At 40.8% G+C, this 18810-nt stretch overlaps 1 protein-coding gene across 5 annotated transcripts in view; it reads left to right on the top strand.

Moving 5' to 3' along the window:
* Positions 1–409: 409 nt before the first annotated feature.
* Positions 410–18810, top strand: part of VAMP7 (vesicle associated membrane protein 7) — a 43318-nt gene continuing 24917 nt past the window's right edge. For 2 of the 5 annotated variants that reach the window (XM_019716087.2, XM_074323253.1), the window contains exons 1-6: positions 435–563; positions 6448–6549; positions 8349–8503; positions 14078–14135; positions 16149–16286; positions 18495–18585. In XM_019716087.2, the coding sequence (XP_019571646.1) occupies positions 8358–8503; positions 14078–14135; positions 16149–16286; positions 18495–18585 (433 nt within the window). In that variant the 5' untranslated portion in view covers positions 435–563; positions 6448–6549; positions 8349–8357. Of the gene's footprint in view, positions 564–6447; positions 6550–8348; positions 8504–14077; positions 14136–16148; positions 16287–18494; positions 18586–18810 lie in introns of all 5 variants that reach the window. The other 3 variants (XM_074323252.1, XM_019716086.2, XM_074323254.1) reach the window with 2 other exon arrangements.

Genomic DNA, 18810 nt, shown 5'->3' on the forward strand with positions numbered 1-18810 from the left:
GTTGCTACTGCTGCTGCAAAAGAATGAGAGAGAAGACTGTGAGGGGTCTAAGGAGGTTAGAAATTTTCGTGGCGGAAGTACAGGGAGTTCCTGTCAGATGAATTCTATTCTGTCTGTGAAATAGGCGACGTAACCTGCTGAGACTAAGCGAGGAGATGGTGGGACAAGATCGACTCTTCATTTATCACGCCGACTCAGTGCTGGCCAATTCTTTGTGGCCCTGTATCCTCTTGTTTTCCCGGAGGAACAGTGCTTGCCGTTGTTTACAAGAGTTGAACGAACGTGTGACAGACTCGGCGTATGATAGTCGGAACTACCACTCCCAGAAAGCAGTGCGGCTCCTAGGAAGTACGGTGGCTGGGAACGCTCAGGCCTCGCCCCTCCGCCCGCAGCCATTGGAGGAGTGCGCACATTCCCAGGAGGCCGCGCGCGGGCGGGGCTCTATACCCGGAAGCTGGCGGTGTCCGGTCCCTACCGTCTCTGGGAGCGGGCGGTCGGCGACGCCGCGCTGACCGGCGCCCCTCAGTCCCGAGCCCGCGCGCTCTGAGAGGGTGCCCGGACAGGTAAATGAAGCGGGGCGCGCTCAGCGGAAGGCAGGGAAATGACGGCGGTGGGAGAGCAGAGGTGTCGACCGGAACGTACTGGGGTGGGAGGAGGAGGCAGCGCAAGGGTGACGTACTTCTCTGGTGTCGACAGTTCGAAATGTCAGGCAGGTCCAGTTTTGGCGAAGTGCGTTTTATGCCACTGAAATGGCCTCGACTTAAAGAGTGTCAGAATGCGTCACTTAAGTTGTTACAGAAAGGGGAAAAATGTTAACTTTCCCTCAGCTCGCGTTCTACAAGACCTCTCTATAGCATTTGAATCTCTTGACATCTCTTCAGCCTTCTGAAAACTCCTCGCTACGCCCTTGTTTCGATGACGTCACTTTCTACTTCATCTCCTCCTTCTGAGCTCCCACGTGGGTTTCTAGTCCTTTGCGTGCCCTTTCTCCACCACCCAGTGTTGACATTCTTCTACCTCAGTTGTGATAGGAACTTTTATCTCCGCCCAGATCTTTTTTCTCAGCGTTAGACCTGTATGGCGTCATTGTTATTATTGACCAACTCTGACCATGTAATAGATTCTTTGGGACATGCTTTACATCTCCCTCTCCCATAATCCCCACAAACAATCAGTTATCAAATCCTTTTCTGTCTTATTCATTGCTCTCAACTATCTGTACCTCCATTGTCCCACCCTTGATCCCAGAGGATACTGTCATGTTTGGGACATTTTCTCCCTTTGAATGGCTGTGGTTGAGAGCATACCCACTTATATGTTTAACAGATATTTACTGAACAGGTAATATGTGCTAGACATTCTTCTAAGCGCAAGGGATATAGCTGGAAACAAGACATAGGAGATCACTACTCTCAGTAGCTTACATGTTTATGTGTGGGAGCAAACAGGAGTAATCAAGATCATGTAATGTGGTGGTGGTGGTGGTGAATGTAAAATAACACAGGTGGTTGACTTGACAGAGTAGGCTCCTATCTTGAAAAAGTCAGAGGAATTGGTTTGGGGCTCAGAGCATCACCCAAAAAGAATATTTCTAATACCAGCAAGAGTAGTCTTGATCTGTGACCAGACTTAAGGCTTTTCATAAATACCCCTCTTTTCTTCTGTCATATCAATGTTTGTTCTTTAGTCTTCTGTCTCCCTTAACGTTATTACATCAGAATTGGTGGTTTATCTGTCGTTGGCTTAGTTCCTCCTAAGACCCAGACAGAAGAGTTGGGGTTTGGATTATTCTCAGCTCAACGTTTTACCTTACTTAGGGAGCTAGTTGGTAATCAAAATATTTTTCTTGCCAGGTCCTACTGAATATAAAGTTATCTGTCATTTATAGTATATATAAAACCAAAACACACTCAGTGTTCATTCATTTGTTCAACAAATATTTGAGGGAATAGTATATGCCAGGCACTGCTGGGCACTGGGAACCTAGTGAGGATAAAATAGACATTTTGACCTCTCTTCCAAGGAGAAATAGTTGTAACAGTATATTGAGAAAATTCCTGATACATAGGCTCTCACCTGCATTCTTTTTTCTTCATTCAAGGTGAGATTATCACAGAACTTTAAGAAATCTCCCGAACAATTGTGTACATTGTTAAATTATTCACTCATTATGCTTTATTGCATTTATTTGTTTGTGTCTGTCTTCCCCATTGTGTATGACTCCCTTGAATGTAGAGGTCTTTTTTCAAGGCTCTTCATGTCTCTAGTGTCTACTATAATGACTGCCACATAGTAAACCCTCAGAACGTGTGTTGAACTGAAAGAGAAAAACTACTTGATCCAATCCAAATCACTTAATTTGTACGAGGCCTTCTTTGTATAAGGCCATTAGATTTATCCCTAAACCTTCTCATTCACCAAATGTGGACCATTCCATTTCATCAGACTAGTTTATTTACCTTCCCTAGCTTGTTCTCATGTCTGTGTCTTCTCTTGTTCCTTAGGTCCCTCCTAAAATGAGTTCCCATCTCTTTCCTGAGCACCTTGCGTGCCAGGCCCCCATTTCATTCAGTGGGCCAATTTAATAGTATGTCCCATGATAACAAGGGTGGGAAAAATTTAGTATTCATTGTGTTCCTATGAAACATTCTGCTAATCAACTCTTGCAAGGATTAGCATAATACATCCCCTTGCAATAATATAAGTGATGATACAGGATGCTTGCTTTTTATTTTGCATTGACTATTGCCATGTGCTATGCAATGAGTTGATTCTTCCACTTTTTTCTGTTTGAACAGTTGCACAACCTTTATTCATATAGCACATTATGGTATCATTTGGTTTCCTCTTGGTACAAACACATCTTTGAGTATCATTTTCTCCTTAGCCTGAGATAATGCATGGTTCATGTTATTCTGCCTCACTGTCATTTTCAGAATAGCAGATAAAATTCTCAGTTCTTAAAAGTTTTGTTCCATGCAGATATATTTCAATTGTAAATTATTACTGCAAAAGATAAATTTTATCTTTATAACTGATTAAAAAACACAACAGGAATACAAGAGTGCTTGACTCATGACTGTCATTATGATTTTAGGATGTGCCAACGTAAGAGCAGCCAGCCATGCTTCTAAGACATTAAAAATTAAGCATTGTCATTTTAGGGAATTTCTTGCTGCCTATGCCTTCCTAATGCAAATGAACACTGAATTGTGTGCCATATCTCATTTATAAGATATGTGTGTGGGTCATCTAGAATATTCATATACATTTTTTTTAATTTTCCCAAAATAAAGCTATAGAATTTAAACATTTCTCAGAACACGTAGACTTGAGTTTGAGAAACACTGACTTGGCCTTTTCCCCCCAATCAGTTCCCTGAAACTCTCCAACCTCCACTGGAAGATGCCTCCACCCAGGAGGAATTTGCATCATTGTTGTGCTATTTGGTTAGCAATTTTTTTAAAACAGGCAGTCCTTTACTCACAAATGGATATATTCCAAAGGTTTCTTTGTAAGATTATTGTTTGACCCTCTGGATGCAATTTCCTCTGTATACAATGCTATTTATGATATTTCGGTTGTTATGCCAACCAGTAGCATCTTACTTGACCTTAATTTAATGGACTTAAAGAGCTTCACCACAACTTATAATAATTCCTCATTAAGAAAAAAGCCACCCCAATAAATTTTAATTTAAAAAAATAAAAATCTTCCATAATACTTACAAAAAAAGAAAGAAAAGAAAAGAAAAGAAACTACATCCAGAATTCTCATTTGGGTTCCCCCACAGTATATCTTTTTCTGGAATCCCAGCAACTGGAACAAAAATGTCCTTTCTTTGGAACCTTCTAGGCAATAGAAACGCCTTTCTAACTCCAAGCTGTTGGAATTACTGTCTGGCCCACTGCTGTAAGGGCTCTTAAATGAGTAAGGAAAGAGATGGGATAGAGGTTTTGGAGAGGAGAGGGAGGCAGGTTGGGGTGATGTGGTATGTGGAGAGGAAGAGTAGGGGTGATTTGGGAAGAACAGTTAGTTTCTAAGATGGGAGTTTATTGTGTCCTCAAAAAAGATATGTTATATCCTGACTCCTGGTACCTGTGAATATGACCACATTTGGAAGTAGGGTCTTTGCAGATGTAGTAATTAAGATGTAAGTTAAAATAAGGTCATACTGGAATAGGTGTCCCTGTAAGAAGAAAAGAGACAGAAAGTGCCATGTGAAGACCTGGACACACACGGAGAACACCACGTGACTATGGGGGCAGAGACTGAAGTGCTTCAGCTGGAGGCCGAGGACCACCATGGGTGGCCAGCAAACCAGCAGAAGCTAGGAAGAGACAAGGAAGGATTCTCCCCAACAGATTTCAGAGGGAGCACGACCCTACCAACATCTGGATTTCAGGCTTCTGGCCTCCAGAACTATGAGACAATAAACTTCTGTTGTTTTAAGCCTTGCAGCTTTTGGCACTTTTTTATGGCAGCTACAGAAAACTCATACAGGATTCTTAGCAGAATGAGGTAGGATGGGGATGACGGCGCTAGGACAGCAAGGAGTGAGAACAGGGAAGGGCAGTGTCGGGAAAGGCTTTCCTTTACATTCCGTTAGCTTTCCCCCCCTCTTTTCTCTGGCTTTTCTTTTTCTTTTTGAATATTATATTTATGTAGCGCTCTATGGTTTACTAGACATTCGCATCCTGGTAATAATTAGCAGAGCCAGGTTTTCTGACTTCAAATGCAGTATTACCATGTTTCCCCGAAAATAAGCCCTAGCCGGACCGTCAGTTCTAATGTGTCTTTTGAAGCAAAAATTAATATAAGACCTGGTCTTACGTTATATCTTATTATATTAAATTATATTAGTGAAATCACATGGTTCTCTGCTTTTTCTGTCTGATATGTGGTATATAAACCAAAAACAACAAAAGAACAAGACAAACAAATGAGAAACAGAAACTCATAGACACAGACAATAGTTTAGTGGTTACCAGAGGGTAACGGGGGTGGGGGGTGGGAGATGAGTGTAAGGGGGATCGAATATATGGTGATGGAAGGAGAACTGACTCTGGGTGATGCACACACAATGGGATTTATAGATGATGTAATACAGAATTGTACACCTGAAATCTATGTAATTTTACTAACAATTGTCACCCCAATAAAATTAATTAAAAAAAATAAATAAAAAAAGTCATTTATACAAAAAAAAAAATTATATTATATAAGACCCGGTATTATATTATACCCAGTCTGATGGTCCAGCTAGGTCTTATTTTCAGGGAAACATGGTATTAGGTTGGTCCAAAACTAATTGTGGTTTTTGCAATTATCTTTAACCTTTAAAACTGCATTTACTTTTGTACCAACTTAAATATTTCTACCACAGTTGTTTCTATTATCCCGATACTCAAGATATTACAGATTCTATTGCAAGAGACTTACAATGGGGGCACGTGAGACGTTATAGGTGGGGCTTTTAGCAGTGTAGGAGAGAGTAAGAAATTCCTATTAGTGACATCTGAAAGGAAAGTTTCTGTTGTTATGTGCCCGATGTTTAACAGTCAGACATTTTAAAATTGGGGCCTGCTTTTATTGAACAAAACACTGCTTCCCTATAACTTATATCCCTTGTTACTAGTTATATTCTGAATAATGCACTCCCTGTTCCAGGTAACTGTACTTTATATAAACTTGAAGACTGCCGTCACATTCCCCCTAAGCCTTCTCTTTTTCATGTTAAATATTTCTAGTTCCTCTAGCCATTCTTCAAATGACACATTCTCCAGGTCTCTCACCCATACTGTTGCCCTTTTGTGCAATCTTGAAATGCTATACCCACAAATGAACTCAGTATTCCACTTGTGTTCTAACTCCACAGAGTATAATGGCAATAGTGCTTAAAGAGATCAAGATACCCTGTTTCTTAATGTAATTTAAGATTACATAAGCATTTTAAGCAATTACCTCATGTCAGTTCATAATGAACTTATGGTCCACTAAGACACGAGATGTTTTTGTGTTGTGGCCAAACTCAGTTTTCTTCTTGAAGCTGCTGAGGGACTGAGGCTGCTGCTTTTTCATCTCTCTGTGTCAGGAACCATATGATTTTGCGTTTCTGTTTCTCTGTTTTTGTTCCACTCCACCTCATGTCTCTTTGACCCTAAGTAATGACCTACTTCCTTATAAAATTTCAGTGACTGTTTTACAGTCATCTTACTGTGCATCAGTGAACACAGTTAGGAGCTGACACTTGTTCCTTCTCAAAGCGTTCTCTCCCTTTGGCTTCCAGGCCACCACACTCTTCTGGCTTTCCTCTCCTTTTCCCAGTTTGCGGGTCCCTATTCCTCCATCTTTCCCTCAGCTGTTGCTTGCACCTTGGGTTTTGTCTTTGGTTTTCCCTCAATTTTGGTGTGCTCTGCTCTTGTTTTGTTTTTCTTTTGCATGCAGTGTGTCTTCAGCTAATAAATCCGTCTAAAATGGCAAATCTGGATGAGCTCATCTAGAGATAAGAGTGCAGAACCAGTCCCTGTGGAAATTCAACATTGAGAGGTAAACTGGAGGAGGCGGACTCAGCAAGAAGACAGAAGGAGAAGCCAGATATGTAGGAGTGTTTCAAGAAGGAGGGTTAGTCAGCGATGCTGACTGTTCTGGGAGGTCTAGTAGAGTGAGAATGGAGAAGTTACCACTGAATTTTGCAACATAGAGGCTGTTGGTGATGTTGGCAGGCATGGTTTCATGGACTGTTGAGGACAAAAGCCAGATTATAGTAAGTTGAGATGTTAAAAGGAGGTAGAGAAGCAGAGAGAGAGTATAGATTATGATTTTAAGAAATGGAGCCATACTGGGAGCATGTTACAGGGTCAGTTGAGACTTTTAGGATCAAGAGACGTGATGTATGGAAAGTGATTTGGAAATTATAACTTGCTACGTATGTGTAAGGAGAAATCCAGAAAGAAGATGGCTGAGGACATAACTCTGGGAACACCCTCATTTAGAGAGTGGTACGAAGAAGAGACCCTGAGAGGAGTTCAGTTCACAAGACAGATGGGCACTTCTGCTGTGTGCTATCCTTCCATGCTGGGATTCCCTGAAGGGATTGGTGGGTTCCCTGACCTCAAGCACTTTATCATCTGTTGCCGAGTTTCACAAAATATGGCTGTGCGGGTCACCTGCAGCCAGCAGGCTTGTCATAGCTCGGGGCCCCTCTTCAGGTCTACCGAGTCAGAATTTCAGGGCATGATGCCAACAATATGAATTTTTAACAAGCGACTCTCAACTCTGCCACCTAAGCTACCTCATTCACACTACAGTTAGAGAACCACTGGCTTATTGGATAAAACTGAACATACTTACAAATAACATTAGGTTGAAGAGTTAGTTGAAGACTAGAAAGGCATTTTCTCATCTCTTTTTATATTTATACTATTAGATAAAACAAACTGGGCTGTTCTGTTGGGGGAAAAATAGTACAGATCCACAAACAAGAGAAAAAGAACCTTAACCTCATGTTCCATTGTTTTAGAAATGTTTTGCTTATGAAGGATCTTACCATAATCTATAGAAGCATTTCTCTCTTGTGGAAGGTTTGGGTCCTTTTCACTTTGTTTCTATAATATGGGTAATGCCTTTCTAGTAGAGGCAGTATACACATAGGGATAAGATTGTGGGTTTGAATCCCAACTCTTACCACTTACTAGCTCTGTAATTTGGGACAGATTATGTAAGTCATCTATACTTCAGTTTCTTCATTTTAAGTATCATGATAGTGTATGCTTTCACTGATGTGTGGATTAAACGAGCTGATAATTGTAAAATGCTTAAAATGGTGCCTGACATAGTAAGTAAGCACTTAATAAATATGGGCTATTATTAGTGTTAATAGGTATCTTTATGAATCTAGAGGCTAACTTCTGTAACTATTTCCCTAGGATAAATTTTCATGATGGGATTACTGCATTAAAGGATGAAGACATCTTTATGTCCCTTTGCTATCTGTGGTCATTGCTTTTCAAAGGGTGAAATGAGTTTGTGCTGTCTAATTTATAAATGCAACCTATTTATCAATGTAATGTGTGTGTGTGTCACATAGTTACATATGCACACATAAATACTCAGGTACATATTTGGTATGTCTCTATATATGTACGCATATCAGCATGATTTAGGTTGAACGCTTGTACAAGACTGTGATATTGTTATATTTGTTACATTTGATATTACAGTTAGTGCCTTGTCTATACTGTCTCCAGGTAGATGTTGATTAATGATAGTAAGTTACTAAGTTCCTTCTGAAAGATCATGTTAAAGAAATATTCTAAGTCTCATATGTCTTTTTTTCCTTTTGATAGATTGAAGCCATGGCCATTCTTTTTGCTGTTGTTGCCAGGGGAACCACTATCCTTGCCAAACATGCTTGGTGTGGAGGAAACTTCCTGGAAGTGACAGAGCAGATTCTGGCTAAGATACCTTCTGAAAATAACAAACTAACGTATTCACATGGCAAGTGAGTTCTGCTCTGCATGGGTAGAGGGTGAAATAAGTCAATTCTAGTATTATAGTCAGGACAGTGGAAAACTACTAAACAAAATTCTTGGTAGATAATTTGAATAAGCTGACACGACAGTAACCTCTACCATCTTAGAAAGTGTCTAGTTGTATTAATTAGAAATGTAACTTGTAATTATTTTATTATATCATTGAAGTGATGTTAATATTTTAAAGAAAGATAATGGAAATGCTAGATGTAAAAATGACTTGCCCTCTAGGATATGTGAATGTTGATATAGATAAGATATATAGTATTCCTTTCTCCATTCTTTTTTTAAATTTTTATTGGGGAATATTGGGGAACAGTGTGCTTCTCCAGGGCCCATCAGCTCCAAGTCAAGTCATTGTTTTCAATCTAGTTGTAGAGGGCGCAGCTCAGCTCCAAGTCCAGTCGTTGTTTTCAATCTAGTTGCGGGGGGTGCAGCCCACCATCCCATACAGGAATTGAACCAGCAACCTTGTCGTTAAGAGCTCGTGCCTAACCAACTGAGCCTTCTGGCCACCCTCTCCATTCTTTTAGTAAAAATTTACTGAGCAGTTGACTATTGCCAAGCACTTTGCCTGGTGTTGGGGCTACAAGACTTTCCACAGTAGTTGCCCTCCTAGAGGTTATAGTTTAATGAAGGAGACAGTCAAATCCATGGACAATTGTAGTAGAGGGTGTGGTAGTGGTGAGGGAGGTGGCATTCCAGGTAGAGGGAACAGCTACCATGTTTCCCCGAAAATAAGACCTAGCCAGACCATCAGCTCTAATGTGTCTTTTGGAGTAAAAAGTAATATAAGACCCGGTCTTAATATAATATAATATAAGACCTGGTATAATATATAATATAATATAATATAATATAATATAATATAATATAATATAATATAATATAATATGATACCAGGTCTTGTATTAATTTTTGCTCCAAAAGGCGCATTAGAGCTGATGGTCCAACGAAGTCTTATTTTCGGGGAAACACGGTAGTAGAGAAGTATGGAGACAGGAGATCAAGGGCACGTTTAGGGAGCTGCAGGTAGGTTTCTGTGACTAGTGCCCAGTGTGGTGAAAATAGAGCTAGAGAGATGGGTAGAAGAGAAGCCACGTAGGGCCTTACAGGTCAAGTAACAGATTGGACTTGATCCTGTGGGCAGTGGGAAGGCACTGAAGGTTTTGAGCTGAGGTTGACGTGGTCAGCTTTTGCTTTAGAAAGACCATGCTGGTGGCTGCTTGGAGAATGGATTGGAGAGGGTGTAGATGGGAAATCTTAGTAATCAGATAACAAGTACATCAACCTGCCTCATCAGTACTTAAAAAACTTGGTTACTTAAGCCATCCTAATTTTCTTAGTTCTTACCTCAGAAGGAGGTCCTTACTGCTTTCTAGGGCTAAGTCCATAGCCTAGGATGTAGCCTAAGCCACTATAAGAGAGACACCCCAAAGTACATTGTTGACTGAAATGAGATAGCCCACAGGCGAGTACTTTGGGGCTGGTGGGGCGGCTCAGCCGTGTTTAATTAGTGCTTTCCAACTCTGGTCATGGCAGCCCCTTCAGTTCGTGTTGCCTCCCTGTGGTAGCTTGGTGGCCTGACATGTTACTCTTCAGAAGCTTCTGCTTACATTTGACTGTTTGCTGTGCAGTTATGTAGCTAATCTAGGAAGGGAGGCTAGGATTTGTTATTTCTAGCTGTGCAGCCATATGCTCAGTTCAAAGTCTGTTACTCTGGAAGAAGTTACGGGATATCAGGAGACAACTTACCATCTCAGTGTACTCTTCCCAGCCCCCCAAATATCTGGGCGCACTCTTCTTCCCCAACATAGAACACTCCTCCTCCCTGCAGGAGGTGGCCCCAAAGACTCATCTGGTCACTGTGCCCAGCTCCAAGTCCCGAGAGTGGGTGACACACAGGGATGGCTCCTGTAGCCCACTGACCTTAACCTGAACGACAAGCCATGTGTTCCCCTGCTCCCCCAGCCCCACCCAGTGGACAACGGTGAAATAAGAACAGCAGCACTGCAGTGGAAGTTACAAACTCCAACTTACGAAGGGAGGAACGAGAAACATGTAGAGGCCTCTGCGGCCTAGCAACGTTAAAATCTGTGCTTCACCGCCATTGCACAGACTTCGTGTTGTGCCCCGGGAGTGGTTAGGGCCCTGGTTTATGAGAGGATCCCTTGTCTTTCTCCGTGACTCCTGGCCTGGTTCTCCAGGAGGCTCTTCCTGCTCCGTTATCCTCTCTGGCCACATTGACTGGGTGTTAGAGAGTTGTCATGTGTGGGAACTGCACGGTCTTGTTGCCTGCTGCTTGCTGGGATGGTTTACTGGCCTACAGGTTGCCCTTCGGGGTTAAATACTCCCAGCTTCTTGTCAGTATGGCTTTCTAGTTTCTTCAGAAACTTATCAGGCTTACTATCTGTGTTTCCAGTCAGTTCCCAGGAAAATGCCTAGAGGAAGCACGTGCAATCCTTTTGAGGCAAGACCAGGAAGTAGGGCATGTACCTTCCACTCACGTTTTATCAGCCACAACGTAGTCACATAGCCATAGCTAGCTCCAAGGGAAGCCAGAATACGGAATCCAATGAAAATGTGGCTTTATTAATGGTGTAAGAAGGCTGCGCTCTCCGACTGCTGACGTCTACCTGCGTCCTGATCCAGTTCAGCCTAGTATCTTCTGGAGTGAGGCTCCATCACCGAGTTGTTTTTCTTTCCTTTTAACCTTCTGCCTTGGTCTCTCCTATAATCATATTCTATCACCCCAGTCAAAAATATCTGTTATTGCTGTATACCAAAAGAAAAATGGCCATTTTATCGTAAGACAATCATTTCCACCCTGGAATCTGCTCTTCTGCTTGCTGTTCCTTTCTTCTTTGGTGGCATCACCAGCCATTCAGTTGGCTGAGCCTGGAACTTTGGAATCATTTCTGACTTGTCACCAAACCCTTGCTTCTCCCACAGGGGTACTTCAATCCATCCCCTCTTTTCTGTCCCCACTTGTCACAGTGTTAGTTCAGGCCTTTATTATTTCTCATTTCTAATAGCCTCCTCGTGACTGTTTTTTTCTGCTCCCTCCTTAAATCTGTTTTCCACATTTCTGTGATTACACGTCCTTGCTTAAAGCCCAGTGTTTTTAGAATAAAGCCCATACTTGACCTTTGCAGTTTGGTCCATTCCTGACCTTTATACCTTATCTTTGTAGGACTCCTTGCTGTCCCCTGACCTACGAGTGTTATTTCAAGCTTTAGTATATTTTTTTTAGGCTTTTGCATCTTGGAATTTCCTTCCCCTCCTAGGCCCCATGGTAAATTTTTGTTCATTTTACAGATCTCAAATGAAGTACTTTTTTAATTCTTTAATTCTTCTAAAAGGGCACTTCTGTTCCTGCCCCCTCCTTCAGCAGGTACTTCTTGCCGTCGGGCTAAAGTTTCTTAACAGGAGTTGGAAGATTCTTCAAGATCTGGCGCTGCTCCCTTCTCTGGCCTCATCTGTCACTACTTCAGCCCTCATTTTTGTTCTCAACCATACTTAGCTATTTGCATTTCAATGCTGGCTTCTTTGTTTCTTCCTAGCCTTTGCAATGGCTATTACCTTTTACTGGAATATGTTTGTCTTTTAAAAAAGCTGACTCTGTCTTCTTAAGCTTAGATGTTTCCTCTCCTAGAAACCCCTGACTCCAAAACTGGGCCAGGTGCCCTCTTTTTGTGAGTCTGCCTAGAATCCTTGGTTTGTTCATATTGTAGCACTTACCAGACTGTATTATAATTGCAATCTTTATTTCTGTCTCTGTTCCCTGACTGTAGGCTTCTCGATGGCAGGGACTGTCCCTGTTACCTTTTGTTGTCATTGCACCAAGTTATTCCCAAGTGTGGTTTAGGAGAAATAAGTTTTGTAGTGAAAAGGATGGTTTCCATTTTGGACATGTTGTGTTTAAGTTGTCTGTGGTACATCCCGGTTGGATATGTCTAGTAGACAGTATATGTGGGCCTGGAGCTCAGGAGATAGGTCAGATATAGATTTAGAAATCGTCATCGTAATTGTGGTAGCTGAAAACGGACATCAACCACAAAACATGAAAGTGGATGCCACCCTCCAGGGAGTATGTGTGAGAAAAGCTGGGGCCTGAAGAAGCTGGAAAACATCAACAGAGAAGCATAAAGCAGGGGAGCCTGGTGTCAAGTAGTATAGTGGAGGGAAAACACTGTCTAGAAGAAGAAAGTGGTCAACACTACCAAGTGTTTCAGAGGGAGCCACTGGCTATGGCCACATGGAAATCCTTGGTGAAATTGATGTGAACTTTTAGAGAAGTGAAGACAGTTTGCCTGAGTGTCCATACCTCCTCGTACTTCCTGTCAAGCCTGCATGTGAGCGTTAATAATATAATTCAGCAGGTACTCCTGTCTATCCACTCGCCCCAGGTAGAAATGTGGGAGGCAGAGTTGAATTATCCCCATGGCCCACTCCCAACAGCCAGTCATCAAGTTCTGTCCTCCTATTTCTTTTGTGTGCCCTCTTCTTCACTGCCTACAGGACTTGAGTTTATTTCCCTTATTGTTTCTTACCTGCTCTGCTGCAGGGGAGTCTCCTGTCTGGCCCTCCTTTCAGTCAGTTCCCCACACTCTAACCAAAGCATCCTTTCCTGTTGGAAATCTGATCACACTCGCCCAGAGCTGAAGGCCTCTGATGCCTGTTCACTGTTCCTAGTCTGATGCACAGGGAGGGTTGAAAGTCCTGTATAATCTGGTGTTGGCTCACTTCTCCAGCTTCATGTGTGCAGTCACTTTATTTATTGTTCTTACATTCCGGCCCCTGGTCACGTGACCTAATTTTACTGTCGTGAACCTGTTACGTGCTGCAGGCCCTGGTGCTGCTTGGTCTCACTCCGGAACACTTCGCACACTCCTCCCCTTGCCATCTCTTACTTAGCCTTCAGTTCTCACCTTAGACATCGCTCTCCTGTTACCCTTCACCAAACTCTGTTAGGTACCTCCTGTGTCCCTGGAGTGCCATGTACTGCCCTCAGCCCCTCACCCTACCCTGCTGCCCTGGAATTCTGTCAACTGATCTCTGAAGACAGGGACTGATGATTTGGCTTATTTGTATCCTCAGCACCCAGGCAGCTACTGACACAAAGCAGACACCGAATAAATATTGCTGTTGAGTATTTGGTAGAAAAAAAAGCGTTTGCTTTGCGATCTTAGGAGAGGGCAAGGAAGAACGTATGGCTCCTGGAGGTTAGTCTAACTGCCTCCCTCCTAAGGTGTCCTCTCATGTTCAGGCCTTAAGAGTCCAATTATGCTTTTGTCACTATCATTTTAATGCGTACTGTGCATGTTGCTGCGCTGTGTAGCTAGGGTAGAGAGCTGCTTTTAATTTCTCATTTGTTCTTATCGGTTTGGCTTGAGAAAAACAGGTATGCATGAGGGAGGGGGAGAGGGAGAACAGGCAGACAGTATCTGTAATTAGTGGTCCTGACGTTGCTTATATACGGAAGATAGACGTGAAAGAGATGGCTCAGAATCACAGTAATTTTTATATCTTTTATTCTGCAGTTATTTGTTTCATTACATCTGCCAAGACAGGATTATATACCTTTGTATCACTGATGATGTAAGTAACTTGAAGACATGTTGCTGTTTAACTGTGTACTGTTAACGGAGTCAGTTTTTTTTGTTTTGTTTTTTTAAATTTTATTTTATTAAATTTATTGGGGTGACAATTGTTAGTAAAATTACATAGATTTCAGACAGAAAAAGCAGAGAACCACGGAGTCAGTTTTTAATCAGCTATATCTGTAGTAGGTAAAGGTGACAAGATGTAACTGTCTGCAGCTGGAAATTTTTGCATTTATCATATAGAGCAGCAGGTGACAAGAAAAGTTGATACCTGGGCATATGCAAATCAGCTCAGTTTTGGTAGCGTTTTCACTTAACCCCTTGTAACTTACACATGTATCCTATTGAGTAATGAGAATTGGTGTTCAGAATTATGACCCTTTGGTATCAAATCCTCTCAAAATTTATCTGAAATAGTAAAGTATTTCGTTCCTCCAGTCAATACTTAATTTTTTAATGTATATGAACTTTGTGCAAACAAAATCACAATACATTATGATCAGCTTCATAAACCCATAGTTCCCATTGGTAGTTTCTAGACTCAAGACGCTCAATAACTTAACCGTGTCATCAAGGTCCTTTCTCTCCTCTGCTGTCCTTAGTGTCAGCCTCTTCCTAGACACATTACCCTCCTGGTTGCATGGAGCCTACCCCTGTGCAGAGAAGAGGAACTATGTCTTGCTGTAGGAATGAGGAAACTTTTCCCAGAAGCATACTCTCCCCTCCCCATGTTTTCAAAGTGGACTTCCTTTTATGTGTTATTGACTAGGGCTAGGTTACATACTTATTTCTAAATTGATCACTGACAAGAGGCATGCAATTGGCATGACTGCCATAGGTCAGGGTTCTTAACCTTTACTGTGTCACAGACCCCTTTGACACTCACGGGCCCCTCCCACGGTGTTTTTAAATATAAAGTAAAGTATGTGACTAAACGAAACCAAGTATATTGAAAGGCAGTAAAATATTTTAAAAATTGATATAGTGATGTATATACTGCTTTATGAATTCATTAAATAACAAGATTTAGTCATAGGTCTAATAATAATTTTAAGTGGTGATGAGTAAAAACGAGATTTCAAGATGAAATAAGATTTCTGTTGGTGACAGAGTCACAGCTACTTTCTAATACTATTATGGTTTCTTATGTTCACAATTGAAATATAACTTAAGGATTGGTGAAAATAACAATGTAGTTTTTTTTTCTATCCAAGTACCTGGGCCCCTTGATTTTGGACCATTGACCCCAGTGTAAGAAGCCCTGGCTGAGACTGAACACCTTGGGTGACGTGGAGATGAATGTCAACCACAGTGATCACCACAGAGATTTTTATTCTTGGTTTCACAGCATTTTCTAAAATTACTTTAAAAAAATCCAGCTACATCTGAAATGACTAATGTGAATGGGCTTGGAGTAGATGAGAAATATCACTAAATTTGGGACAGAGATGACTCTTGTATTTCTCGAGCTATAATTGTGTGTGTGTGTGTGTGTGTGTGTGTGTGTGTGTGTGTGTGTGTGTACATAAACACTTTTTGGCTAACTGGGCCCAGACTCGATCTTTTCAAATTTATCACCATTGTTGAAATAAAAAAATTCATTCAGAGTTTATGTCAGTGGTGTTATCTTTGTATGAAAGACTGCTATTATTAAGGATTTATTAAACATCTTGTATTAGGCCATCTAATAGATCCTGTGAAAGATACAGAGGAGGTAAAACCCAAAGCCTGCTCTCAAGAAGCTAACCTTGGTTCTGTTATCTTCAGTGAGCAGTAATCAAACATATTTGGATTGGACTCTCAGCTCTTTTATTTACTAGTTGTCTGACCTTTGGCAAGTTAGTTCTCTTTGCAGAACCTTTGTTTCCTTATCGTAAAGTGAGGTCAGTGCTAGTTCCTGCTCATGGAATCATTGCTCAGTAAATGTTAGCTGTTCTTACGGTTGTTGTTAATCATCCATCTCATCCTTTGTTTACTTTTTAATGTACACTCTGTGTTGATCTCTCAGGATTTTGAACGTTCCCGAGCCTTTAATTTTCTGAATGAGATAAAGAAGAGGTTCCAGACTACATATGGTTCAAGAGCACAGACAGCACTTCCATATGCCATGAATAGCGAGTTCTCAAGTGTCTTGGCTGCACAGCTGGTAAGATCTTTCTCAGAATACAGTGTTTTCAATCATATCTTCTTTATTACATCAAAGCACCACAAATATAGGGGACCCTGACCTGCAGTGGTTTTCCTATTGTGTTATTATATGCCAACATAGTAAAGTTTCCCTCATAAAAAAATGGAAAGGGGCCGTTTTAGGGCAGAGCTAATAACTGGTGACATTCTTGATTAATAGTGGTCAGAGTATCTCAGGACTGGGAAGGACATTAAGGATTATCTAGTTAAGCAACCTATCTTATGCAAGAATCCACTTAACGTGCCACATGGCCTGTTAACCTAGTCATTGATCTTCTACCATCCCATGAGGCAAGTTTCATTTTTGAGCTGCTCAAAGGAGTCATTTGAAAATCTGTTAATCTGTATGAATACCTAATTGTCAGCTCAGTGAAGTTTGACGTATGTATACACCTACGGGTGAAATACCACTCTTTCCAAGACGGAAAACATCTCCATGACTCTAATAAAAGTTCCTTCCCCAATGCTCTGCCTCAGGCAATCACTGTTTTATTTCTATTTGCTGTCACCATAAATTAGTTTTGTCTTTTCTAGAATTTCCTGTAAATGGAATCATACGTTATACACTCTTTTGTGCCTTGCTTGTTTCACTTAGTGTAAGGCTTTTGATATTCATCCATGTTTTGTAAATCAGTAGTGCCTTTTCTTGCCTAGCAGTATTGTATGCATATAGCACAATTTCTTTATCCATTCACTTGTTTCTGGATATTTGAGTTGCTTCCAGTTTCCCCTATTGTGAATAAAACTGTTATGAACATCCATATACAAGTCTTTATGCAGATGTATGTTTTCATTTCTCTTGGGTAAATACCTTGGAATGGAATTGCTGGGTCAGATGGTGAGTATTATTTAATTTTATAATAAATCAGACTTTTTCCAAAGTAGTTGTACCACTTACATTCCTACCAGCAGGTCCGTGTTTCTGCATCCTTGCCAATACTTGTTATGGTCTGCCTTTTAATTTTAGTCATCCTAGTGGGTGTGCAGTGGTAATCTCATTGTGGTTTTAATTTGCATTTCCCGGATGACTAATGATGTTGAGACCTTTAGAAATGCTTACCTTTTATCCACGAAACTATTTGAGTGCAAAGACATAAGTTCTATCTTTGACTGTGTAGTGAATGAGAAAAAGGGCTTATTTTAATTGTATACTTTCCTTTTCACTTCTTCTGTGAGTGTTCTTTTTTACTCTAGATTTTTGAGTATTATACTTTGAAATATGCATTCCTCTGGAGACGAAGTTTCTTTACCTAGTTATAAATCTTTATTATTCAGTCAGTTGGTTTGTTTTATACTTCTCACTAGGAAACATTCATATACAGGAAACTATGTAAAACGTCACCAACAAAAATGTACCAGCACACAAAGTAAATAGGGTCAGCTGGCAGCTAGGCTTGCAACTTAGCCAATTTGTCATTAGCTCCAGATCCGTGTGTGACCCTCTGAAAAATCTGTGCCCATTTCCTCATCTATAAATGGAGATAATAATAGCATCTTCATCATAGAGGTTTTGGGTGGATTAAATAATATCCCCTACTTGAAGCATTTCGCACCGTGAAGTGACTGGAATATCCTTTATTAATTACTCCATAATTGTTAGCTGTGGATGATAATTTCAAAATACATACTATCATCAGTGTTTTACATTTATAGATCCTATAAGAAGGCAATGAAAATAGGATGCATATCTGATCCCAGCTGAGACAAGAACAGATGCTCAGAAGCTGGGTCATCCCCTACCTCATGATACCCAAGAAGTGGGGAAGAATTGAGGGTGCCCTTTCTCTGTCCTGTTCTTCTTGCCCCAACTCCAGTCACCTTTTCTTCTTTCTTCCTTGTCTGAGCACAGACCATATCACCCCCTGCTTCTGCTCCAAGAGTCTCAGATGTATATTTAATATGTTGTAATACACTTAGCTTTATTTAATTTAAAATAGGTTGGTATTTTTATACTGGAACACATTTCATATGGCAGCATTTTTTGTGTGTGCTGCCTGTATTTTTTGCTAGGTCTGGTAACAGTTTTTGAATGAAGTTACATATATCTTTTGTATCAATAGAGACATAATTTTATAGCATTTCTCAACATCATTCCTCTTCTTTTTGTTTTCCTATTGTAAATAATGTGTGGATACCATAACATAAGTTAAATATTGTTTTCTTATAGAAGCATCACTCTGAGAATAAGGGCCTAGACAAAGTGATGGAGACTCAAGCCCAAGTGGATGAACTGAAAGGAATCATGGTCAGAAACATAGGTATGTTTCATGGCATAGTCCATACGCACATGGGTAAAAATGGTAATAGTATATGTGATTGGGGTCAAATTATTCTAGAGAGGCTGAAACAGAACTTCCTTATTCTTACTATTGGAAGCTAATTGTCAGGTGAGATGTAGAGATGAATTATCTGTGAGACGGCTCTATTCTGAAAAGAATAGTTTCTTTTTAGTACTTACAACTGTTCTTCATTCTAAATTTGTT

Source organism: Rhinolophus sinicus, chromosome X (genome assembly GCF_036562045.2).
Source record: "Rhinolophus sinicus isolate RSC01 chromosome X, ASM3656204v1, whole genome shotgun sequence".
Classification (NCBI taxonomy): domain Eukaryota; kingdom Metazoa; phylum Chordata; class Mammalia; order Chiroptera; family Rhinolophidae; genus Rhinolophus; species Rhinolophus sinicus.